Consider the following 26,651-nt stretch of genomic DNA (forward strand, 5'->3'; position numbering starts at 1 on the left):
GGCCGGTGGGACTAGAGTGGATGGGACATGTTGGCCGGTGGGACTAGAGTGGATGGGACATGTTGGCCGGTGTGGGCAAGTACGGCCAAAGGGCCTGTTTGCTCTCTATGACTCTATTTTAAACACTGACTGGCCGTGTGAGCCATGTAGGCTTGTGCTGTGAATGATGGATGTAGACAATTCATTATGAGCTGGCACTGGTTCAGCTGCCAAAAATATCTGTTAATTGACGAGGATAATGAAAGACTAATTATTCTCTAACGGTCTAACCATTTCTCCGTGCCGCCACAAAGCCTCATTAGCTTTACAAAGCCATGTTTCCTTTTCTCTGAAGAATGACAGCTCCCTATTTAATGAATCCACATGAAATGGTTGTGTCTCTCTCGGAAGAAACATGCACCCAATATATTTCCTTCTGTACGAGTAATTTCTCAAGAAAATTATCAATTTTCTCCTTTGATTCGCTGCACATTCAGAAAACTAAAGTGTAAATTGACAGCAGTCAAGTGCGTTCAAAGTACCAGCAACGTAATAATGACATTTACCTACTTACAGCAACGGAACAGCCCATAATTGAAATACACTCAGATAAATATAGTTATCAAACAAACGTATAATTTTATATAAAAGGACTGGACAAGCTAGATGCAGGAATAATGTTCCCAATGTTGGGGGAGTGCAGAACCAGGGGCCACACAGTCTAAGAATAAAGGGGAGTTAATTTAAAACTGAGGTGAGAAGGAACTTTTTCACCCAGAGAGTTGTGAATTTGCCACAGAAGGCAGTGGAGGCCAATTCACTGGATGAATTTAAAAGAGAGTTAGATAGAGCTCTAGGGGCTAGCGGAATCAAGGGATATGGGGAGAAGGCAGGCACGGGTTACTGATTGTGGATGGTCAACCATGATCACAATGAATGGCGGTGCTGGCTCGAAGGGCCAAATGGCCTCCTCCTGCACCTATTTTCTCTGTTACAGCAACTGAACAGCCCATAATTGCAATACATACAGATAAATATAGTCATCAAAAAATCCAATAAATTAATAACCGTACAAATAAATTAATAACCGTAATGCTAGTGCAATAAAACACACTCTCCACAGTGCAATCAAAGACATTCTATAGAATAATAAACTATGATAATTATAAACTATAAACTAAATCAATTAAATAAACAAAATTAATAAACTGACAGAAGTTTAGTTTAAGAAAGAAATGCAGATGCTGGTTTAAATCGAAGGTAGACACAAAATGCTGGAGTAACTCAGCGGGACAGGCAGCATCTCCGGACAGAAGGAATGGGTGACACACAATGCTGGAGTAACTCAGCGGATCAGGCAGCATCTCTGGAGAGAAGGAATGGGTGGCGTTAAGGGTCTGGACCCAAAATGTCACCCATTCCTTCTCTCCAGAGATGCTGCGTTTCCCGCTGAGTTACTCCAGCATTTTGTGTCTACCAGAAGTTTAATTTAGTTTAGTTTAGCGATACGGCGCGGAAACAGGCCCCTCGGCCCACCGTGTCCGCGCCGACCAGCGATCCCCGCACACTAGTACAATCCTACACACACTAGGAAGAATTTACAATTTGCAGAAGCCAATTAACCTACAAACCTGCATTTGTTTGGAAAGTGGGAGGAAACGGGAGATCCCGGAGAAAACCCACGCAGGTCACAGGGAGAACGTACAAACTCTGTACAGACAGCACCTGTAGTTGGGATTGAACCCGGGTCTCCGGCGCTGTGAGGCAGCAACTCTACTGCTGCGCCACCGTGTCACCTTTTGCCCGATGGGAGAGGGGAGAAGAGGGAGAGGGGAGAGGGGAGAGGGGAGAGGAGAGGAGGGAGAGGGGAGAGGAGGGAGAGGGGAGAGGGGAGAGGAGGGAGAGGGGAGAGGGGAGAGGGGAGAGGGGAGAGGAGGGAGTGGGGAGGAGGGAGAGGGGAGAGGAGGGAGTGGGGAGAGGGGAGAGGGGAGAGGAGGGAGGGGAGAGGGGAGAGGGGAGAGGAGGGAGGGGAGAGGGGAGAGGGAGAGGAGGGAGAGGGGAGAGGAGGGAGTGGGGAGAGGGGAGAGGGGAGAGGGGAGAGGAGGGAGTGGGGAGAGGGGAGAGGAGGGAGTGGGGAGAGGGGAGAGGGGAGAGGAGGGAGGGGAGAGGAGGGAGAGGGGAGAGGGGAGAGGAGGGAGGGAGAGGAGGGAGAGGGGAGAGAAGGGAGTGGGGAGAGGAGGGAGGGGAGAGGGGAGAGGGGAGAGGGGAGAGAGGGGAGAAGAGTTCTCTCTACTAGTTCTGCAGATGTTCAACCAATGACGGCCATAAAAACAATCCCAAGAATCAATTGCAAAGAATTCTTTCTCTTTGCGGGTCCATGACACAGTATACATGTTTAGCGCATGAGGTAACCATGTGTTTATGGTGCCGTAAGTATGTTGGATCCAAATGAACTTTCTTTCTCCATAAGGATGATAAGATCATCCGTCTAGACATCAGATCCCAAGTCTCGGCCAAACTTTATCATCAGCCCTGACCTGCTGGAGACACTGCTGGGTTTGGATGGACTGCTGTTAACCATTGGCTTGCTCTCTGCACATGTTCTGAAGTGGTCCCAGGTTCATTTCCTGATGGGACACAATTTAGACCCAGTACGATGTGTTTAGTCTCGGGCGCTAGGAGGTTGCAGGATCCACCCATCAAATCCTCAACTGATGGTCACTGAAACGGTTATCGATGAACACACGTCAAACACAACCGCAAATAATGGAGAAAAACTGCACATGCTGGTTGAAGGCTACTATCAGTAAAATGATCCCAGGGCATTGGTGAGACCACACCTGGAGTATTGTGTACAGTTTTGGTCTCCTAATCTGAGGAAATGCATTCTTGCCATAGAGGGAGTACAGAGAAGGTTCACCAGATTGATTCCTGGGATGGCAGGACTTTCATATGAAGAAAGACTGGATAGACTCGGCTTGTACTCGCTGGAATTTAGAAGATTGAGGGGGGATCTTATAGAAAATTACAAAATTCTTAAGGGGTTGGACAGGGTAGATGCAGGAAGATTGTTCCCGATGTTGGGGAAGTCCAGAACAAGGGGTCACAGTTTAAGGATAAGGGGGGTCTTTTAGGACCGAGATGAGAACGTTTTTTTTCACACAGAGAGTGGTGAATCTGTGGAATTCTCTGCCAAAGAAGATAGTTGAGGCCAGTTCATTGGCTATATTTAAGAGGGAGTTAGATGTGGCCCTTGTGGCTAAAGGGATCAGGGGGTATGGAGAGAAGGCAGGTACGGGATACTGAGTTGGATGATCAGCCATGATCATATTGAATGGCGATGCAGGCTCGAAGGGCCGAATGGCCTACTCCTGCACCTACTTTCTATGTCTATGTTTCTATGTTTTAGGACCAGTTTTGAGTCTACACCAACATTGAGGAGCACAAGGTAAAATGCTGGAGTAACTCAGCGGGTCAGGCAGCATCTCTGGAGAGAAGGAATGGGTGACGTTTCGGGTCGAGACCCTTCTTCAGACTGATGTCACGGGAGGGGGAGGGGAAACCTCACCCATTCCTTCTCTCCCGAGATGCTGCCTGACCCGCTGAGTTACTCCAGCATTTTGTGTCTGTTTCCACTCTGTATCTCTAAACTAGGCTAAACTAAACCAAAAGATGCATAAGACTCAGTGTTTACACGCAGCGACTGGCTTGCTAACAATAAATGCACAACAAAGACTAATTAAACTGCTACTCAAGACGTGAGTAGGTCAGCTACCATTTTCATTTAGTTTAGTTTCGTGATACAGCACGGAAACAGGCCCTTCGGCCCATCGAGTCCGCACCGACCAGCGATCCCCGCACACTAACACTATCCTACGCACGCTAGGGACAATTTTTACATTTGTACCAAGCCAATTAACCTACAAACCCACACGCCTTTGGAGTGTGGGAGGAAACCGAAGTTCTCAGAGAAATTCCACTCAGGTCACGGGGAGAACGTACAAACTCCATACAGACAGCACCTGTAGTTGGGATCGAACCCGGGTCTCCGGCGCTGTGAGGCAGCAACTCTACCTCAAGAAACGAGACACAAGGAACTGCAGCTGCAGGAATCTTGAGCAAAGCGCAAAGTGCTGGAGGAACTCCGTGGGTCAGAACAAAAGTAGGTACCTTGAGAATCAGAATTCAGAATTCAGACCACCCATTGCAGTGAGGAATATGGAGGTGTCTCTGTGGTGGATGTTCATGTTAAAATGTATCTTGTGTGTTCTGTTGCTTTTTATTGGTATCACTGTACGGCAAATGAAATTCCTCGTATGTTGCAAAACATACTTGGCTAATTAAGTATGATTATGATGAAGTATATTATTATGATTATGAAAATGGGTGCACAGAGTTGGAGTTTCTCAGGGGGTCAAGCAGCATCTCTGGAGATATATTGTGTGGATAAATGTCGTTTCGTGTCAAGACCCTTCTTCAGAAGTGTCGTCAACATCCCCTCTGATCTCCCTCTTTGAGATGCAGAACGGCCAGCCCTCAACAGGGGAAGGGTCTCGACCCGAAACGTCATCCATTCCTTCTCTCCAGAGATGCTGCCTGACCTGCTGAGTTACTCCAGCTTTTTGCGTCCATCTTTGGTGTAAACCAGCATCTGCGGTTCCATCCTACACACGTTCTCCACAGATGCTGCCTGTCCCGCTGAGTTACTCCAGCTTTTTGCGTCCATCTTTGGTGTAAACCAGCATCTGCGGTTCCTTCGTGCACACGTTCTCCAGCCTGACCCGTTGACTTCGTCCAGCACTTTGATCCGGCGCTGATATCCGTGACTGCGTCTCAGAGGTGTGCATGCTGCTCGCTGTGAGCGGACAGGCGGGTGTACTGACCACTTGCTCTTGCTTGTGAAACCCGCAGCATAGAAGAGGCAAAGGAGATGGAGAGAGAGCTGCACGAGGAGTACCGATTCGGACAGCAGCAGCTGATCGAGATGGCGGGTTATGGTTGTGCCATGGCCATCACTACGGTAGGCATTGCCCTGATACCTCTCCCTCCCCCCCCCCCCCCTTCACACCAACAACTACCGCCTTACAATGCTCAGGAAGTTCGGCAAGTCCCCAACAACTCTCACCAACTTCTACAGATGCGCCGCAGAAAGCATGTTATCGGGGATGCATCACAACGCGGTCTGGGAATGGCTCCATCCAAGACCCGCGAGACATTTTCAGAGAGTTGTGGACGCAGCCCAGACCATCACACAAACCAACCTCCCTTCCATTTTGACTCCATCTACACCTCACGCTGCCTCGGCAAGGCCAGCAGCATAATCAAGGACCAGTCTCACCCCGGTCACTCCCTCTTCTCCCCTCTCCCATCGGGCAAAAGGTACAGAAGTGTGAAAACGCACACCTCCAGATTCAGGGGCAGTTTCTTCCCGGCTGTTATCAGACAACTGAACCGTCCTCTCACCAACTAGAGAGCGGTCCTGACCTCCCATCTACCTCATTGGAGACCCTCGGACTATCCTTGATCGGACTTTGCTGGACTTTATCTTGCACTAAACATTATTCACGTTATTCCCTTTATCATCTATCTGTACACTATGGATGGTTCGATTGTAATCATGTATTGTCTTTCCACTGACTGGTTAGCACGCACCAAAAGCTTTTCACTGTAGGTAGGCACAAAATGCTGGAGTAACTCAGCGGGACAGGCAGCATCTCTGGAGAGAAGGAATGGGTGACATTTCGGGTCAAGACCCTTCTTCAGACTGCAGACTTCTTCAGAAGGGTCTCCACCCGGAACGTCACCCATTCCTTCTCTCTAGAGATGCTGCCTGTCCCGCTGAGTTACTCCAGCATTTTGTGTCTACCTTCGATTTAAACCAGCATCTGCAATATTTTTTCCTGCGCAGCTTTTCACTGTACCTCAGTATGCGTGACAACGAACTAAACTCAAAATCAAAACCTTTCCCATCGTCTCCACCCCAGATAGTGCGGCCCTAGTACACATGTACGTGACTCCAGGCACTGCCATCTCCACTCAGCCTGCCCACATCTCTGCCACCCTGCCAGTGCCAGCGAAAGCCTTGGGTAGAGTGGATGTGGAGAGGATGTTTCCACCAGTGGAAGAGTCTGGGACCTTCCACTAGGTGTACTCCACCATTCAATCATGGCTGACCTATCTCTACCTCCTAACCCCATTCTCCTGCCTTCTCCCCATAACCCCTGACACCCGTACCAATCAGGAATCTACCAATTTCTGCCTTAAAAATTCCCACTGACTTGGCCCCCATAGCCTTCTGGGGCAAAGAATTCCACAGATTCACCACCCTCACACCAAAGACATTCTGTCTCATCTCCTTCCTAAAAGAACGCCCTTTAATTCTGAGGCTGTGCCCTCTGGTCCTAGACTCTCCCACTAGTGGAAACATCCTCTCCACATCCACTCTATCCAAGCCCTTCACTATTCAGTACGTTTAACAAGTAATCAACCCTCAATATTCCAGACAGACAGGCTCTTAATTGAAAAAAACCCAGATTTTTATCCCAATACCGGCTTTTAATGCGCAATTATGTTGCAGAGGTTGATCAGATTAGTTGATCAGATTAGTGTCACATGTACCGAGGTACAGTGAAAAGGTGTCAGGGGTTATGGGGAGAAGGCAGCAGAATGGGGTTGGGAGGGAGAGATAGATCAGCCACGATTGAATGGCGGAGTGGACTTGATGGGCCGAATGGCCTAATTCTACTCCTATCATTTATGACCTTAAACGCTTTTGTTACCTGCCATCCAGTTAGCAGAAAGACAATCCATGATTCCAATCAGCCTGGAGAAGGGTCTCGGCCCCAAACATCAACCATTCCTTCTCTCAAGAGGTGCTGCCTGACCCGCTGAATAATTTTGTGTCTGCACGATTACAATCGAGCCGTTTACATTCTGTTTCTGCTGCGGTGAGATTGGAGCATCAATCTGACCCAATGCTCCAGGCGCCCGATTACTGGTAATCTCACAGCAATGAATGTTCAGCACAATTAGTTTTAACGATGTGGAAAATAACTCCACTGATTGTGAATTGGATAGTGGTGATAACAATGAGAGCTGGCGTACAATGCTGCTGTGTATTGACAGTAAGATCAGCAACAAAGTGCAGCGGGTCAGGCAGCATCTGTGGAGAGAAGGAATGGGTGGCGTTTCAGGTCGAGACCCTTCTTCAGACCTGTATTGATAGTCATGTAGTAATGGATATCTTACCAATACCATGGTAACAATGCTCCACTGCGATTTCTCTTCGAGGTATGTGCTCCACTGCGATTTCTCTTCGAGGTATGCTCCACCTCCATGGTAACAATGGATGGGTCAGGTTTTGCAGGGATATGAGCCAAACGCAGGCAGGTGGGACCAGTGTAGCTGGGACATGTTTGCCGGTGTGGGCAAGTTGGGCCGAAGGGCCTGTTCCCACACTGTATCACTCTATGACTATGACATGATGACAATTGGCTTATTCATCTAAATCGACACAAAATGGTGGAGTAACTCAGCGGGTCAGGCAGCATCTCCGGAGAGAAGGAATGGGTGACGTTTCGGGTCGGAAAACTTCTTCAGAGGGCGGTGAATTTGTGGAATGAATTGCCACAGAAGGCTGTGGAGGCCAAGTCAATGGATATCTTTAAGGCGGAGTAGACATGATGGGCCGAATGGCCTAATCACTTAGGAACATGAACGTATGAACTTGCAACCTGAAATGCCACACATTTAATAGGAATCCGAGGGGTAACTTTTTCGCACAGTGGGTGGTGGGTGTATGGAACAAGCTGCCAGAGGAGATAGTCAAGGCTGGGACTATCCCATCGTTTAAGAAACAGTTGGACAGGTACATGGATAGGACAGGTTTGGAGGGATATGGACCAAGCGCAGGCATGTGGGACTAGGGTAGCTGGGACATTGTTGGCCGGTGTGGGCGAGTTGGGCCGAAGGGCCTGTTTCCACTCTATGACTCTATGACATACACTCAAATCATTATCACCTCTTCAGCAGCCAACAATGGGCCATTGTGGGCTCCATCCTTCCTTTGTCATCTGTTGCCGGCCCAGATTTGTTCTGGCATTATCCTCCCCCTGGTTCCACCCCCTCCCCCCCCCATTACTTTCAGTCTGAAGAAAGGTTCAGACCTGAAACCTCTCCTATTCTTTTCCCCAGGGATGCTGCCTGTCCCGCTGAGTTACTCCAGCACTTTGTGTCTGTCTTCGGTGTAAACCAGCATCTGCAGTTGCTCCCAACGCTGGTTTACTGGAGTTCAGTCTGAAAAAGGGTTTCATAGAAACATAGAAAATAGATGCAAGAGGAGGCCATTCGGCCCTTTGAGCCAGCACCACCATTCATTGTGATAGACAATAGACAATAGACAATAGGTGCAGGAGTAGGCCATTCAGCCCTTCGAGCCAGCACCGCCATTCAATGCGATCATGGCTGATCACTCTCAATCAGTACCCCGTTCCTGCCTTCTCCCCATACCCCCTCACTCCGCTATCCTTAAGAGCTCTACCCAGCTCTCTCTTGAAAGCATCCAACGAACTGGCCTCCACTGCCTTCTGAGGCAGAGAATTCCACACCTTCACCACCCTCTGACTGAAAAAGTTCTTCCTCATCTCCGTTCTAAATGGCCTACCCCTTATTCTCAAACTGTGGCCCCTTGTTCTGGACTCCCCCAACATTGGGAACATGTTATCTGCCTCTAATGTGTCCAATCCCCTAATTATCTTATATGTTTCAATAAGATCCCCCCTCATCCTTCTAAATTCCAGTGTAATCAAGCCCAATCGCTCCAGCCTTTCAACATACGACAGTCCTGCCATTCCGGGAATTAACCTAGTGAACCTACGCTGCACGCCCTCCATAGCAAGAATATCCTTCCTCAAATTTGGAGACCAAAACTGCACACAGTACTCCAGGTGCGGTCTCACCAGGACCCGGTACAACTGTAGAAGGACCTCTTTGCTCCTATACTCAACTCCTCTTGTTACGAAGGCCAACATTCCATTGGCTTTCTTCACTGCCTGCTGTACCTGCATGCTTCCTTTCATTGACTGATGCACTAGGACACCCAGATCTCGTTGAACTCCCCCTTCTCCTAACTTGACACCATTCAGATAATAATCTGCCTTTCTATTCTTACTTCCAAAGTGAATAACCTCACACTTATCTACATTAAACTGCATCTGCCATGTATCCGCCCACTCACACAACCTGTCCAAGTCACCCTGCAGCCTTATTGCATCTTCCTCACAATTCACACTACCCCCCAACTTAGTATCATCTGCAAATTTGCTAATGGTACTTTTAATCCCTTCGTCTAAGTCATTAATGTATATCGTAAATAGCTGGGGTCCCAGCACCGAACCTTGCGGTACCCCACTGGTCACTGCCTGCCATTCCGAAAGGGACCCATTTATCCCCACTCTTTGCTTTCTGTCTGTCAACCAATTTTCTATCCATGTCAGTACCCTACCCCCAATACCATGTGCCCTAATTTTGCCCACTAATCTCCTATGTGGGACCTTGTCGAAGGCTTTCTGAAAGTCGAGGTACACCACATCCACTGACTCTCCCTTGTCAATTTTCCTAGTTACATCCTCAAAAAATTCCAGTAGATTTGTCAAGCATGATTTCCCCTTCGTAAATCCATGCTGACTCGGAATGATCCCGTTACTGCTATCCAAATGCTCAGCAATTTCGTCTTTTATAATTGACTCCAGCATCTTCCCCACCACTGATGTCAGACTAACTGATCATCCACAATCAGTAACCTGTGCCCAACTTCTCCCCATATCCCTTGATTCCACTAGCCCCTAGAGCTCTATTTAACTCTCTCTTAAATCCATCCAGTGATTTGGCCTCCACTGCCTTCTGTGGCAGAGAATTCCACAAATTCACAACTCTCTGGGTGCAAATGTTCCTTCGCACCTCAGTTTTAAATGGCCTCCCTTTTAATCTAAGACTGTGGCCACTGGTTCTGGACTCGCCCAACATTGGGAACTTTTCTGCATCTAGCTTGTCCAGTCCTTTCATAATTTTATACGTCTCTATAAGATCCTCTCTCATCCTTCTAAACTCCAGTGAATACAAGCCCAATCTTTCCAATCTTTCCTCATATGACAGTCCCGCAATCCCGGTGTATTAACCTGGTGAACCTACGCTGCACTGCCTCAATAGCAAGGATGTCCTTCCTCAAATTAGGAGACCAAAACTGCACACAGTACTCCAGGTGTGGTCTCACCAGGGGGCCTGTACAATTGCAGAAGGACCTCTTTACTCCTGTACTCAGATCCTCTCGTGATGATAGGAATGGAATTAGGCCATTCGGCCCATCAGGTCTACTCTGCCTTTCAATCGTAGCTGGTCTATCTCTCCCTCCCAACCCCATTCTCCTGCCTTCTCCCCGTAACCCCTGACACCTGTACCCTGTAGTTCCATCGACACTATTAGTTTCAGTTTGAGCCTGATATGCATCCTTGAAGCTTGTTGCTGGTGTGGAAACATCCATCACCTTTGATCTTGTTAAGTGGCTGGAGCTATTTCCATTCATCATCGTTTTTTCCATTCTACCAGTCATGACAATTGGCCGGCTGAGCTCGAAGAAGGAATTTAACCGAAATCATTCATCTGGCTCTTGCCTCGTGTTTAATGAGCTGCAAAATATTTCAACCATGGCTCCCACTATCGCTGCCTTTTGTTTCTGTGGTTATTATTGAATGCATTCCATCTGCTGCTGTTGGCATCTGAATATTCCTATGATTTTAGTGACCATTTTATTACCTTCTGGTCTTGCTTTTCGCTATCTGCAGATCCCAGAGCTGCCAACACTGCCTGCGGTCATCACCGCACCCACACGCAGTGCTAATGCCCACGGTTGGGGTTGCCAACTATCTCACTCCCGTACACAGGACAAGGTGATGTCACCGCCCTGCGCCCCACGTGACCTTGCCCAGCCGGCGGCCACGTGCTCCCGCTTCACCAATGGCGGCCGCCCGGGCCGGGAGGCGGGTTGCTAAGCAACCTCCGTTAGGCGAACACCACTCGGCCCCGCACCCCCGAACACACTCCATTGGTCTACACTATCCCGGCTGACCGCGGGCCGAATACGGGACAAGGGCGGTCCTGTACGGGACAAACCAATTTAGCCCAAAATACGGGAGTTAGATTTAGCTCTTAGGGCTAGCGGAATCAAGGGGTACGGGGAAAAAGCAGGAACGGGGTACTGATTCTGGATGATCAGCCACGATCATATTGAATGGGAGTGCTGGCTTGAAGGGCCGAATGGCCTCCTCCTGCACCTATTGTCCATGTTTCTGTGTATTCCCAGAAAATGTTTAGGGTCGCAAGGACCAGTCTTACCCAGGCCACTCTCTCTTCAACAAAGCCTCCCTTCCATTGACTCCATCTACATCTCACGCTGCCTCGGCAAGGCCAGCAGCATAATCAAGGACCAGTCTCACCCCGGTCACTCCCTCTTCTCCCCTCTCCCATCAGGTAGGAGGTACAACGTGGTGGTGCAGTGGTGGAGCTGCTGCCTGACAGGGCCAGAGACCTGGGTATGGGTGCCATTCGCAGGCCGTTTGTACATTCTCCTCGTGACCGCGTGGGTTTTCTCTGGGTACTCTGGTTTCACAGACGTATGGGTTTGTAGCTTAATTGGCTTTGGTAAGAATTGTAAATTGTCCCTGGTGTGTGTGTGGGACAGTGTTAGTATGCAGGGATTGCTAGTCGGCGTGGACTTGGTGGGCCAAATGGCCTGATTTCTTGCTATATCTCTAAACTTAAACTAAACTAAATTAAGTGTGAAAACGCACACCTCCAGATTCAGGGGCAGTTTCTTCCCGGCTGTTATCAGGCAACTGAACCGTCCTACCACCAACTAGAGAGCGGTCCTGACCTCCCATCTACCTCATGGGAGATCCTCGGGCTATCTTTAATCGGACTTTACTGGAGAAAACCCACGCGGGTCACAGGGAGAACGTACAAACTCCATACAGACAACACCCGTAGTCAGGATGGAACCCGGGTCTCTGGCGCTGTGAAGCAGCAACTCTACCGCTGTGCCACCGTGCTGTCCATACCACGAACATGTCGGTGTGATACACTGGACCAGCGATCAGGAGCTGCACGCAGACCCAGAGCAGAGAAGGATGCCAAGTTTCCTTTGAAGGGGCAGTTTGATTGTTGACTTTATTAATAACAGCTTTTATTAACAGGCTTTGAAGTAAACGGGTTTAGATTCGCAGACTGCCATGGCAGTGTTTCAGCTGTCTCCCTCCAATAATACAGTACAGTCCAACACAGCAAATCCTTTCAAATATACTCCGTCTAAAACGTCACATCAATAGAAGATAGACATTAAAAAGCTGGAGTATCTCAGCAGGACAGGCAGCATCTCTGCAGAGAAGGAATGGGTGACATTTCAGATCGAGACCCTTCTTCAGACCTTCTCTCCAGAGATGCTGCCTGCCCCGCTGAGTTACTCCAGATTTTTGTGTCCATCTTTGGTTTAAACCAGCATCTGCAGTTCTTTCCTACACCTCAATAGAAGCCCTCATTGAAGACCCTCTGGGACTATCTTTAATCAGACTTCACTGGAATTTGTTTTGCACAAAATGTTATTCCCATCAGGCAAGAGGTACAGAAGCAAATAACAAAGAAAGCCTCTTTAAACAGTTCGCTCCAGAATGTTCAACTGTTACACAATTCCCCCCTCTCCCATCAGGCAAGAGGTACAGAAGCGTGAAAACACACACCTCCAGATTCAGGGGCAGTTTCTTCCCAGCTGTTATTAGGCAACTGAACCATCCTCTCACCAACTAGAGAGCGGTCCTGACCTCCCATCTACCTATTTGGAGACCCTCGGACTATCCTTGATCGGACTTTACCTTGTACTAAACATTATTCCCTTTATCATGTATCTGTACACTGTGGACGGCTCGATTGTAATCATGTATTGTCTTTCCGCTGACTGGTTAGCACACAACAAAAAGCTTTTCACTGTACCTCGGTACACATGACAATAAACTAAACTAATGTCCCACTGTACCAATCCCCATCTGCACATGCTTCAAGAAGCACAAGATGAAAAAAAAGCACAATGCTGCGTTTATTTAGAGTCATAGAGTGATACAGTGTGGAAACAGGCCCTTCGGCCCAACTTGCCCACACCGGCCAACTATGTCCCAGCTACCCTAGTCCCACTTGCCTGCGCTTGGTCCATATCCCTCCAAACCTGTCCTATCCATGTACTTGTCCAACTGTTTCTTAAACATTGAGTCCCAGCCTCAACTACCTCCTCTGGCAGTTTGTTCCACACAACCACCTGTGTGAAAAGGTTACCCCTCGGATTCCTATTAAATCTTTTCCCCTTCACCTTGAACATGCCCTCTGGTCCTCGATTCCCTACTCTTGGTTAAAGACTGTGCATCCACCCGATATATTCCTCTCCTGATTTTGTACACCTCTATAAGACCCCCCCCATCATCCTCCTGCGCTCCATGGAATAAAGACCCAGCCTACTCAACCTCTCCCTATAGCTCACTTAATCTTTAGTTCCCTTTTTATCTTTATGAGAGCAAATTTAGTTCTGTCTCTCTTAAAATATTGGGTAGTGGTTACCTGAATGGCTGTCATGTGGGAGTTGTCTGTACCTCAGTCTGAAGAAGGGTCTCGACCCGAAACGTCACCCGTTCCTTCCCTCCAGAGATGCAGCCTGACCCGCTGAGTTACTCCAGCGTCTTGTGCCTCTCCCAATGGACATTTCTTGATTGTCATGTGAACGCCATATTCCTTGGTCGATAGATTTACAAATTACTGGCTCACTGCTTCACTGCTTCTAGGAGCCAAAATGATGCAAAGAAATAACTGGAGCAGTTTTAGTTTTAGTTTAGAGATACAGCGTGGAAACAGGCCCTTCGGCCCACCGAGTCCACACCGACCAGCGATCACCCCGTACACTACCTCTATCCTACACACACAAGGGACATTTTACATTCATACCAAGCCAATTAACTACAAACTTGTACGTGGGAGGAAACCTGAGCACCCGTAGAAAACCCACACAGGTCACGGGGAGAACTCCGTACAGACAGCACCCGTAGTCAGGATGGAACCTGGGTCTTTGTCACCGTGAGGCAGCAACTCTATCGCTGCGCCACCATGCCCTCATTTTACTTTTTATTTACCATTTAATTTTATTTATTTTTAATTTTTCTGCTTCAATGATCGTTCCTCCAAATTAAACCTTTTGTGAACACAAAGATTTGGAGCTGTGTTTGAATGCACGGCCCTCTGCGTACAGGTGAGGCTGTGCCTCCCACTGAAACAGTGTCCAGCACAAATACTGACAGCAACAGGGAAACCACCATGTTGTGAAGAGCTCTGTGCAATCCAGCCTGTCTTCTGTCTGCTCCATCATGGGTACTGACCTCCCCCCACCACACACTGCCCGCTCCATCACGGGTACTGACCTCCCCACCATCGAAGGGATCCACAGGAGTCATTGCCTCAAGAAGGCAGCCAGCATCATCAGAGACCCACACCACCCTGGCCACACTCTCACTGACCCACACCACCCTGGCCACACTCTCACTGACCCACACCACACTGACCCACACCACCCTGGCCACACTCTCACTGACCCACACCACACTGACCCACACCACCCTGGCCACACTCTCACTGACCCACACCACCCTGGCCACACTCTCACTGACCCACACCACCCTGGCCACGCTCTCATTTCACCCCTGCCATCGGGAAGAAGGTACAGGAGCCTGAAAACTGTCACGTCCATCTTCTTCCCCACAGCCATCAGGCTATTAAACTCTACAACCTCAAACACGCTCTGAACTACATAGACTTGGGGACATTACCCTTTTTCTTTGCACTATTGTTGTTTGTTTATGTGTCGTTTCGTCATGTGTCGTTTCAGGACACATGATAATTAAACACATATGATAATTCTTCAGTCTGAAGAAGGGTCTCGACCCGAAACTTCACCCAATCCTTCTCTCCAGAGATGCAGCCTGACCCGCTGAGTTACTCCAGCATTTTGTGTCTACCTCTGATAATTTAACACTCCTGACTCGTGAGTCTGATATTTTGGGATTAAGGCAATGAAGAGCAATTTTTCGTTATTGGATAATGTCTATTTTGCCTCCCATAAAATGAGGTGTGACCTTTGTTAATTTAGCGGCCGTGTCAATGACATCATTGGCCCTTCAGAGGTTTATGGGAGGCTGCCGGCTGCAGTTCACCCAGGGGGCCTTGCTTGGCAGCCCAGCCACCTCTCACACCTACCCCTGGGCCAGAACCACCTTGCATCCACTGGTCTCACTTCCATCTGAGCTCAATGGAATTTGTACATCATTCATAGAAACACAGAAACATAGACAAATATGTGCAGGAGTAGGGCGGTCACGGTGGCACAGCGGTAGAGTTGCTGCCTCACAGCGAATGCAGCGCCGGTAGACCCGGGTTCGATCCCGACTACTGGTGCTGTCTGTACGGAGTTTGTACGTTCTCCCCGTGACCAGCGCGGGTTTTCTCCAAGATCCTCGGTTTCCTCCCACACTCCAAAGACGCGCAGGTTTGTAGGTTAATTGGCTTGGTGAATGTAAAAATTGTCCCCAGTTAGTGCGCTGGTCGGCGCGGACCAGGTGGGCCAAAAGGGCCTGTTTCCGCGCTGTATCTCTAAACTAAACAGTAGGCCATTCGGCCCTTCGAGCCAGCACCGCCATTCAATATGATCATGGCTGATCATCCAGAATCAGTACCCCGTTCCTGCTTTTTCTCCATATCCCTTGATTCTGCTAGCCCTCTAAGAGCTAACCCTCTCTTGAAAACATCCAATGAATTGGCCTCCACTGCCCTCTGTGGCAGAGAATTCCACAGAATTCCACAACTCTCTGGGTGAAAACGTTTTTCCTTGTCTCAGTCCTTAAATGCCCCCCCCCCCCCCTTATTCTTAAACTGTGTGACCCCCTGGTTCTGGACTCCCCCAACATTGGGAACATTTTTCCTGCATCTAGCCTGTCCAATCCTATAAGGATTTTATATGTTCATTAGTCCTAATGAGTTCCAGAAGCCTTTGGATCAGGTTGTGCCCGATGATCTCCACCAGTTTATTCCACTCACTCCTTAATGTCCTTAATGTGATCTCAGCTTTCTTCAAAACCAAAATACCTGCAGTCGCTGCTAACCAGAAATAAAGACAGAAAAACGCTGCAAACGCTCAGAGGCCCGGGCAGCATCTGCGGAAAGGGAAAGGGTTAATGTTTCAGGTTGGTGATCTTTCACCAAAACTGGGAAAGAGTACAATCGGTCAGTTAGGGGGGCACGGTAGCGCAGGGGTAGAGTTGCTGCCTTACAGCGCAAGAAACCCCGACTCCAGGTGCTGTCTGTGCGGAGTATGTACGTTCTCCGTGTGACCGCGTGGGTTTTTCTCGGGGTGCTCTGGTTTCCTCCCACACTCCCCAAAGACGTGCGCTGTTAATTGTCCTTCTGTAAATTGTCGCTGGTTTCGTGCAGGATAGTGCTGGTGGGGTCGGCGCGGACTCGCTGGGCCGAAGGGCCTGTTTCCGCGCTGTATCTCCAAACTCAACCAAATTGAGCATGGTCATTTTTTCGTCTGCCAAGTGGGGATGGCGGCCGGGCAAGTGCCCCCACTGGGGCTCCAGTAAAACGGCCAAGTGGGAGACCGGGCAAGTGGCCCCACTGGGGCTCCAGTAAAACGGCCAAGTGGGGATGGCGGCCGGGCAAGTGCCCCCACTGGGGCTCCAGTGAAACGGCCAAGTGGGAGACCGGGCAAGTGGCCACACTGGGGCTCCAGTAAAATGGCCAAGTGGGGATGGCGGCCGGGCAAGTGCCCCCACTGGGGCTCCAGTGAAACGGCCAAGTGGGAGACCGGGCAAGTGGCCACACTGGGGCTCCAGTAAAATGGCCAAGTGGGAGTGACTACATTCTCATGAACAACAAGACTTTTGTCCAACTTCCCGGGGTTTTATTGGTCTGGGAAGGCACTCCACAACGGCGGCTCCAGGTTATTTGCTTTCTTGGTGGTCGCTTCTCTCTCTGCCATTGCAGTCACCTCAGTCTGAAGGAGGGTCTCGACCCGAAACGTCGCCCATTCCTTCTCTCCCGAGATGCTGCCTGACCCGCTGAGTTACTCCAGCATTTTGTGAATAAATACCTTCAGTGACCTCCGGGATATCGATTTGGTGAAGCAGAGAGGTGGAGTGGCGAGCCCTTGGTATTCATTCCCCAGCCAGGCTTCATGGCCACTGGAATCAGACCTCTCCCCGACTGTGTGCCAACCTTTCCCCGCCGTCACTCGTTAGGTCTCCACAGGTCCTCCGGAGTTGGTGAGGAATTTAAACTTGGGCCGCGGGCCAAAGAACAATCATAGCTGACCTCCGGACGGCTCACGACTTCATTATAGACAACAGACAATAGGTGCAGGAGGAGGCCATTCGGCCCTTCGAGCCAGCACCGCCATTCAATGTGATCATGGCTGATCATCCACAATCAGTACCCCGTTCCTGCCTTCTCCCCATACCCCCTGACTCCGCTATCCTTAAGAGCTCTATCTAGCTCTCTCTTGAATGTATTCAGAGAATTGGCCTCCACTGCCCTCTGAGGCAGAGAATTCCACAGATTCACAACCCTCTGACTGAAAAAGTTTTTCCTCATCTCAGTTCTAAATGGCCTACCCCTTATTCTTAAACTGTGGCCCCTGGTTCTGGACTCCCCCAACATTGGGAACATGTTTCCTGCCTCTAACGTATCCGACCCCTTAATAATCTTATACGTTTCGATAAGATCTCCTCTCATCCTTCTAAATTCCAGTGTATACAAGCCTAGTCGCTCCAGTCTTTCAACGTATGACAGTCCCGCCATTCGTTGAAAGATTGGAGCCTGTAGTGCCGGCACCAATGTTGGCAACGCCAGTCCTCATCACCCCCACTTGTAGGAAGGAACTGCAGGCGCTGGCTCTTTCGAAGGCAGACACAAAAAACGCTGGAGTAACTCAGCGGGTCAGGCAGCATCTGTGGAGAGAAGGGACGGGTGACGTTTCGGGTCGAGACCCTTCTTCAGACACAACGTGCTGTGTCTCTTTTTTTTCTCCATTCAGCCCACTAGACCTCAGGGCCCAGATCCAATCCCTATCTTTGTATCTCACCACTGACGGTGTGCTTCAGAATCAGAACCCATTTACTTTGTACCTCTTGGAAGAAATGCTGGAGTAATTCAGCGGGTCAGGCAGCATCTGTGGAGAACATGGGCAGGTGAGGTTTCACAGAGTGCTGGAGTAACTCAGTGGGTCAGGCAGCAGCTCTGGAGAGAAGGAATGGGTGACGTTTCGGGTCGAGACCCTTCTTCAGACTGATGTCAGGGGAGGGGGCGTACCGCCCATCAGTCTGAAGAAGGGTCTCGACCCGAAACGTCACCCATTCCTTCTCTCCAGAGATGCTGCTGCCTGACCCGCTGAGTTACTCCAGCCCTCTGTGTCCATGAAGCAGCATGTGTACCAGTTGTTCCCTGTGTGACTCTCTGTCCCTCTCCACCCCCAGGCTTACCCACGGGCGTCGCTCCAACGGAAGCAGCCGACCATACTGGTGATCTGCGGGCAGGAGCAGAACGGGGCCGTGGGCCTGGTGTGTGCTCGCCACCTCCGCACATTTGTAGGTACCGGGATGGGAAATGGGTGGGGACGGGAGGAGGGAGCAGGACGGAGGATGGGGGGTGGGTGGGGATGAGCAAGGGGGGAGGTGAGGGGAGGGAGAGAAGTGAGGGGAGGAGGGAGGGAGAGAGGGGGGTGAGGGGCTGGGCAGAAGGAGGGAGGGGGTTAGGGGTGAGGGGGGAGGAGGACGGAGGATGGGGGGGGGTGAGGCGGGAGGAGGTGAGGGGGAGGAGGGGGGAGGGAGGGAGGTGAGGGGGGAGCAAGGGGGGAGGAGGGAGGAGGGGAGGGGTGACTGGGGGAGGTGAGGAGGACGTAGGATGGGGGTGGAGGGATCGGGGGGGTGGGGAGAGGAATTTAAATACTTTAAATTCTTAATGCATTGGACAGGCTAGATGCAGGAAAATGTTCCCAATGTTGGGGGAGTCCAGAACCAGGGGTCACACAGTTTAAGAATAAGGGGTTGGCCATTTAGGACTGAGATGAGGAAAAACCTTTTCACCCCGAGAGTTGTGAATCTGTGGAATTCTCTGCCGCAGAAGGCAGTGGAGGCCAATTCACTGGATGTTTTCAAGAGAGAGTTAGATAGAGCTCTTAGGGCTAACGGAATCAAGGGGTATGGGGAGAAAGCAGGAACGGGGCACTGATTGTGGATGATCAGCCATGATCGTATTGAATGGCGATGGGCTTTGAAGGGCTGAATGGCCTACACCTGCACCTAGTTTTGTGTGTGTGTGTGGGGGGGGGGGGGTAAACCATGTTGGGATTGAGTGCACATGGAGTGGGTTTGAATGCAGGCAAGACGGTATGGGAAGGAACCGTGTACGCTGGTTTACAACGAAGACAGATGCAAAATGCCGGAGTAACTCAGCGGGTCAGGCAGCATCTCTGGAGAGAAGGAATGGGTGACGTTTCGGGTCGAGACCCTTCAGACTGAGAGTCAGGGGGAGAGGGAGACACAGAGATCGGGGAGGGTGCACAGAGAATGTAAGGTGTGTCAAAACTCTCTGTGTACCCTACCATATCTCCGTGTCTCCCTCTCCCCTGACTCTCAGTGTGAGGAAGGGCCTCGACCCGAAACGTCACCTATCCCTTCTCTCCAGAGATGCTGCCTGACCCGCTGTTACTCCAGCATTTTGCATCTGTCTTCGGTGTAAACCTGCATCTGCAGTTCCTTCCCACATATTTAATCAAAATGTATTTTGAGTTCCATTAACTTCTTAATCATGTCGGGGGAGCTGCAGATGCTGGCTTGTTGCATGATCTTAATGATTACTTTCAGAGGTCTCTAAAGCTGGATAACCCCCGAAGAAGCGTCTCAAGTCTCGACCCGAAACGTCACCCATTCCTTCTCTCCAGAGATGCTGCCCGTCCCGCTGAGTTACCCCAGCATTTTTGTGTGCATCTTTTGATAATTTGTTGTTGGGTATTTAGCAGCTGTGCTGCGAGATAGGGTGGAGGGAGACACCAGGCTACGTGTACAACGCCGGGCAGCACATACTAGACCCGGGGCAGGGGCAGGGAGACGCCTGAGGCTGTTTGTAACTTTCCTCCTGTAGAAACACAACTAATAACTGCAGCATTCCAGCATCGGCTGCCTTGTGAAAGCAGGCCACGGTGTCAGAGATGCTGATCCCGCAGCGGGAATGGAAATAAGCTCCCAGCGTTGGCATGGATACAAATCCCCAATTAACCTGCTCTCTGCACGGGACGGTGGCACACGGAAGGCATTGCCTCCTCTCCTCCCCTGCCCGCCCCCCTCCAATGCCCAACCCCCTCCCCTGCCCGCCCCTCCCCTGCCACCCCCCTCCCCTGCCCACCCCCGTCCCCTGCCCGCCCCTCCCCTGCCCACCCCCCTCCCCTGCCCACCCCCCTCCCCTGCCCACCCCCCTCCCCTGCCCACCCCCCTCCCCTGCCCACCCCCTCCCCTGCCACCCCCCTCCCCTGCCCATCCCCCTCCCCTGCCCGCCCCCTCCCCTGCCCACCCCCTCCCTCGTCCCCTGCCACCCCCATCCCCTGCCCGCCCCCTCCCCTGTCTGCCCCCCCTGCCCACCCCTCCCCTGCCCACCCCCGTCCCCTGCCCGCCCCCCTCCCCTGCCACCCCCCCTCCCCTGCCACCCCCCTCCTTTTTCCTGCATCTAGCACTAACTCAGCGGGTCAGGCAGCATCTGTGGAGAACATGGATAGGTGACGTTTCACAGAGTCCTGGAGTAACTCAGCGGGTCAGGCAGCATCTGTGGTGGAAAAGGATGGGTGTTTTTGGTTCATGACTACCCATCCTGGTTGCCCTTACGATCATCACCCCTTGTGCCTTGGTTTCCCAACAGGGTTATGAGCCCACCATCTACTACCCCAAGCGCTCCTGCAAGTCCCTCTTCCTGGACTTCACCATTCAATGCGAGAAGTTGGACATTCCGTTTCTCTCCTACCTTCCAAACGAGGTAAGAAAGCCGGACGCCGTGACTCCCTCTGGTGCCTTTAACAGCGAGGTTGGGCATGAGAGGAATAGATCGGGTCGATGCACAGAGTCTCTTGCCCAGAGTAGGGGAATCGAAGACCAGAGGACATAGGTTCAAGGTAAAAGGGAAAAGATTGAATAGGAATCTGAGGGGTAACTTTTTCACACAGAGGGTGGTGGGTGTGTGGGACAAGCTGCCAGAGGAGGTGGTTGAGGCTGGGACTCTCCCATCATTTAAGAAACAGTTGGACAGGTACATGAACAGGACAGGTTTGGGGGCTCTAAAACAAAAACAACAACAAAATGATTAGTACGGGTGTCAGGGTTTATGGGGAGAAGGCAGGAGAATGGGGTTAGGGAGGGAGATATAGACCATCCATGATTGAATGGCAGAGTAGACTTAATGGGCCGAATGGCCTAATTCTGCTCCTATCACTTGTGAAGGTATGATGGGCTGGTTTAGTGTGGACATTTGTCTGTCTCAAATCAAAAGTGAAACGTTCCTGTCTGCTCCTCTCCACAGGTGCAGTTGATAAACGAGGCCTACAACTTGATCATAGACGCCGTGCTGGGCCTGTCCGATGAGCTGGGACTGAAGGAGCTGTACGGCAATATCCTCTCTACAATGAAACACGTGAAGATACCTGTAATCAGCATTGATGTCCCATCAGGTAACGAACCGGCGAACTGCTCCCCATCAACCCGTGCAGTGTAGGTTTACTGGGTTAATTCCCGGAATGGCGGGACTGTCATATGTTGAAAGACTGGAGCGACTAGGCTTGTTTACACTGGAATTTAGAAGGATGAGAGGGGATCTTATTGAAACATATAAGATTATTAAGGGGTTGGACACGTTAGAGGCAGGAAACATGTTCCCAATGTTGGGGGAGTCCAGAACCAGGTGCCACAGTTTAAGAATAAGGGGTAGGCCATTTAGAACTGAGATGAGGAAACACTTTTTCAGTCAGAGAGTTGTGAATCTGTGGAATTCTCTGCCTCAGAAGGCAGTGGAGGCCAATTCTCTGAATGCATTCAAGAGAGAGCTAGATAGAGCTCTTAAGGATAGCGGAGTCAGGGGGTATGGGGAGAAGGCAGGAACGGGATACTGATTGAGAATGATCAGCCATGATCACATTGAATGGCGGTGCTGGCTCGAAGGGCCGAATGGCCTCCTCCTGCACCTATTGTCTATCACTAACATCCCTCTTGTGGATGAGCATTAAATGTATTTCCATGTCATTCTTGATGGGATTGGCCTCCTCCTGCACCTATTGTCTATAGTTTAGTGTCACGCGTACCGAGGTACAATGAAAAGGATGCGATCTCAACCTTCTGTACCTCTTGCCAGATGGGAGCAGGCAGAAGGGGCGATGTTGCCATTGGTAGCAAGGCCAACATTCATCGACCAGCCCCAATTTGGGGGGCACGGTGGCGCAGCGGTAGAGTTGCTGCCTTACAGCGAATGTAGCGCCGTGGACCCGGGTTCGATCCTGACTACGGGTGCTGTCTGTACGGAGTTTGTACGTTCTCCCCGTGACCTGCGTGGGTTTTCTCCGAGTTCCTCGGTTTCCTCCCACACTCCTAAGACGTACAGGTTTGTAGGTTAACTGGCTTGGTAAACAGTATGTGTAAATTGTCCCTAATGTGTGTAGGGTAGTGTTAGTGTGCGGGGATCGCTGGTCGGCGCGGACTCGGTGGGCTGTAGGGCCTGTTTCTGCGCTGTAGACTAAACCAAACAAAACTAATGACCTTTGAGAAGGGTGGGGTGCCCCCTTGAACCACTGCAGCCCTCTGGTGAACGTGGCAGGAGTTAGAGCCACCGAGATGATGGATATCATGAGCAATAAATGTCCAATTAAGCCTCCTGATTTAGTTGATCTGATTTAATACCAGAAGACATGTTTTTAATCAGATTTAGCCTGGCTTTAAAAATCATAGCAATGATAGAAATTGGAGCAATTGGAAGAGGTTTTGCAATCCATTGGATTCATGCCAGCCAAAATTCAACGACTGGGACAAAAGGAATCCCACTTTAGATTTCAGAGGTACAGCGCGGAAACAGGCCCTTCGGCCCACCGAGTCCGCTCCGACCAGCGACCACCCCGTACACTAGCACTACCCTACACACTAGAAACAATTTACACATTTACTGAAGCCAATTAGCCTACAAACCCGCACGTCTTTTGGAGTGTGGGAGGAAACCTGGAGAAAACCCACGCGGTCACAGGGAGAACAGCCGCGGTCATGATTGAAGGTGGGTCGCTGGCGCCGCGCGAGTGGTGTGGTGGGTCTTTACCAGCGGGTGGTCTTTCTTGTCTTTGTTCAGGCTGGGACGCGGAGAAGGGCAAAGGTGATGGCATCAACCCCGAGGCCCTCATCTCCCTGGCCGTGCCCAAGAAATGCGCCACCCAGTTCTCCGGGAAGTACCACTTTCTGGCCGGCCGCTACCTGCCCTACGACCTGCAGAAGAAATACGACCTGAATCTCCCCGACTACCCGGGAACCGCCTGCATCGTCCAGCTCTAGGGGGCTCGCACCGACGTGGGCGGATCAAAGCCAGAGGCCGGACTGGCCCCGGCTGGAGGCTTGCCTGGGGGAAGGAAGGGTGGTCTCGACTCTCGTCTCCTGTAGAATGGGAGATGCACTCTCCAAGATTCCCACCGCTTGCTCACACCATCCCTTCCAACACAACGCACCACCGAATATGCATCTCCTCGGGAAGCGCTCCGGGCTCCGTCGCAGATCAGCACCGATCAATTTATGTTCAGATTATGTGGTCCCAGCTTGTTTGTTGTGAAAATTGTAATGGTTTCTCTTTTCAACCTTTATTTCTTGTGGCAGATAATGGTCTTTTGTGTGATCTCAAGAGACGGCGAGCCTTGGGCCAGGCCTACGATCGCCAACTGTCCCGTATTAGCCGGGACATCCCGTATTTTGAGCTAAATTTAGTTTGTCCCGTGTTAGTAGGTGGTTGCCAACTTCCTCACTCCCAAATACGGGACAAAGGGTGACGTCACCCAGCCAACGGCCACGTGCTCCCGCTCCACCAATGGCGGCCGCCCGGACCGGGAGCACGTGGCCGCTGGCTGGGTGAGGTCACGTGGGGGCGGTGACGTCACCGTGTCCCGTATTTGGGACTGAGGAAAGTTGGCAACCGCTAGCCAGGCCACAGCTTAGTGTATCCCTTGGTGATCTTTATGCCTGTGCATTTAGCTCCTGTCATTAGCCGATGTTTCCGGGGACCATGGCATTTCATGTAACTGTTACATTAGACTTTAGAAATACAGCGCGGATGCAGGCCCTTTGGCCCACCGAGTCCGCCCCGTATGCTAGCACTGTCCGACACACACCAGGGACACAATTTACAGGAACCAATTAACCTACAAACTCGCACGTGTTTGGAGTATGGGAGGAAACTGGAGTGCCTGGAGAACACCCACACAATCACAAACCCCGTACAGACATCACCCGTAGTCAGGATGGAACCCGGGTCTCTGGCGTTGTGAGGCTGCAACTCTACCGCTGCGCCACCGAGCCGCCCCTGTACATAATCCCAGCAAGTTCCCGCCTGTTTCATTCTTGGAGGTGGCAGTGGGAATGGCACTGTAGATTTTTAGTTCACTTTAGTTTATTGTCACAAGTACCGAGATACAATGAAAAGCTTTTGTTGCATGCTATCCAGCCAGTGATAATAAACTAAACTCCCCCCTGTAGCTGTAAATAGGACATCAGATGAAAGGAAAGGAATAACTAGATTGGAGTATATATGGATGTATCTAGATCCCCCCCCCCCATTTAAAGACATTTAATCTGATGTTAATTTTAGATTTTCTGTTATTCTGAGTCTCACATTTACAACAGCTACCAATGTATGTAAACATGTCACGCTGTAATTCCACACTCCCACTTAGTGGTGGCGCTGTGACTACAATTTGTCAAGTTGTTCGAGGAAGATGAGTATGAAGAAGGGTCTCCACCTGAAACGTCACCCGTTCCTTCTCTCCAGAGATGCCTCCTGGCCCGCTGAGTTGCTCCAGCTTTTTGTTACTCTCTTCGGTTTAAACCAGCGTCTGCAGTTCCTTCCTTGGTAGAAACAAAGTGCTAGAGTAACTCAGCGGGACGGGCAGCATCTCTGGAGAGAAGGAATGGTGTTCCCTCCTACACAAGTTGTTGCTAGAGGATTTCTCTTGTGAGTGTGAGCACAGGATTGCATGCTGCAGATGGGTAGGGTGTGCTGTAAGATTTTGAATATATTACATATATTTAACGTAATAATAATATATATATATATATATGAATATTAGTTTTTTTGCACTATTGGTGGTCTGTTTTGAAGCTGGGCAGAGTTTATTCAGCAGTCGCACTTACCAGGTGGCAGTAGGTGGTTGCCAACTTCCTCACTCCCAAAGAAGGGACAAAGAGTGACGTCACCCCCTGCGCGACCGCACCCAGCGGCCACGTGCTCCCGCTCCATCAATGGCGGCCGCCTGGGCCGATCCGATCTCGAAAGAACATCCAACAACCAAGTGAGGTGGAGGACATTTGTCAATGGCCGATGCTCCCGAGAGGAGCAAAGGGCTTAAGAAGAAGAAGAAGGAGAAGTTGGCAACCCTAAGTATACATAAAGTGGTCCCAATATATTCCAGGCATGGTTGATCTTCACGCTTATATGGATCCGACCGGCCATTATCATGTCCCATTTACTGTTGTCAGAGAGAAATATATAACATGTTCAGCATTACATGTCCACTGATACAATGCTACACTCTAGTGGGTCGTTATCATTGACCACACCACACACACACATTAAAGTCCATGAGTTCACTTCCGATACTACTAAACTTTAGGGACTTCTTTATAAACTCTGCTCAGCTCAGAGCCGATACTATATTGTGGAAAAGGGAAGTGAATTTTAATGTTGTTACTTTACCAGATTGTTGTTGACTCAGTTTGAAACTTGTAATAAATGGCCGTCATGTTTGTGGTGTTTGTCGTGCCCTTTGTAAGGCATGTAGCAATAGATTGGTCACCTCTGGACTCCACAATGGCAACTGTTCCAGATGCAGTCTCAACTCCATCTTATTGGACCTTTTAGACTTTAGAGATACAGCGCTGGAAACCAGCCCTTCGGTCCACCGAGTCCGCGCCGACCAGTGATCTCCGCACACTAACTCTATCCTACACACACAATTTTTACCCAAGCCAATTAACCTCTGACTCTGCACGTCTTTGGAGTGTGGGAGGAAACCGGAGCACCCGGAGAAAACCCACGCAGGTCACAGGAAGAACGTGCAAATTCTCTACAGACAGCACCCGTAGTCGGGATTGAACCCGGGACCTCTGGCACGGTAAGGCAGTGACTCTACTGCTGTGCCACCAGACCGCCCCCTGGACCACGCAGTGCGTAGATTGTCATCCTAGTAGCAATAGTGACAGCAAGATAATGTGGGCATAAGGATCAATGGGATTATATTGAGGGTTGACGTGGACTCAATGCACTGA

General features: G+C 50.4%; 1 protein-coding gene across 1 annotated transcript in view; it reads left to right on the top strand.

The window, feature by feature from the left end:
* yjefn3 (YjeF N-terminal domain containing 3) overlaps window positions 1-26,119 on the top strand; it is a 55,467-nt gene extending 29,348 nt beyond the window's left edge. The window contains exons 2-6 of the mRNA XM_078424149.1: window positions 4,891-4,999; window positions 18,585-18,695; window positions 21,019-21,132; window positions 21,673-21,820; window positions 23,476-26,119. Of these exons, the coding sequence (XP_078280275.1) occupies window positions 4,891-4,999; window positions 18,585-18,695; window positions 21,019-21,132; window positions 21,673-21,820; window positions 23,476-23,675 (682 nt within the window). The 3' untranslated portion in view covers window positions 23,676-26,119. The remainder of the gene's footprint in view (window positions 1-4,890; window positions 5,000-18,584; window positions 18,696-21,018; window positions 21,133-21,672; window positions 21,821-23,475) is intronic.
* Window positions 26,120-26,651: the final 532 nt, after the last annotated feature.

Source organism: Rhinoraja longicauda, chromosome 28 (assembly GCF_053455715.1).
Source record: "Rhinoraja longicauda isolate Sanriku21f chromosome 28, sRhiLon1.1, whole genome shotgun sequence".
NCBI classification, from domain to species: Eukaryota; Metazoa; Chordata; class Chondrichthyes; order Rajiformes; family Arhynchobatidae; genus Rhinoraja; species Rhinoraja longicauda.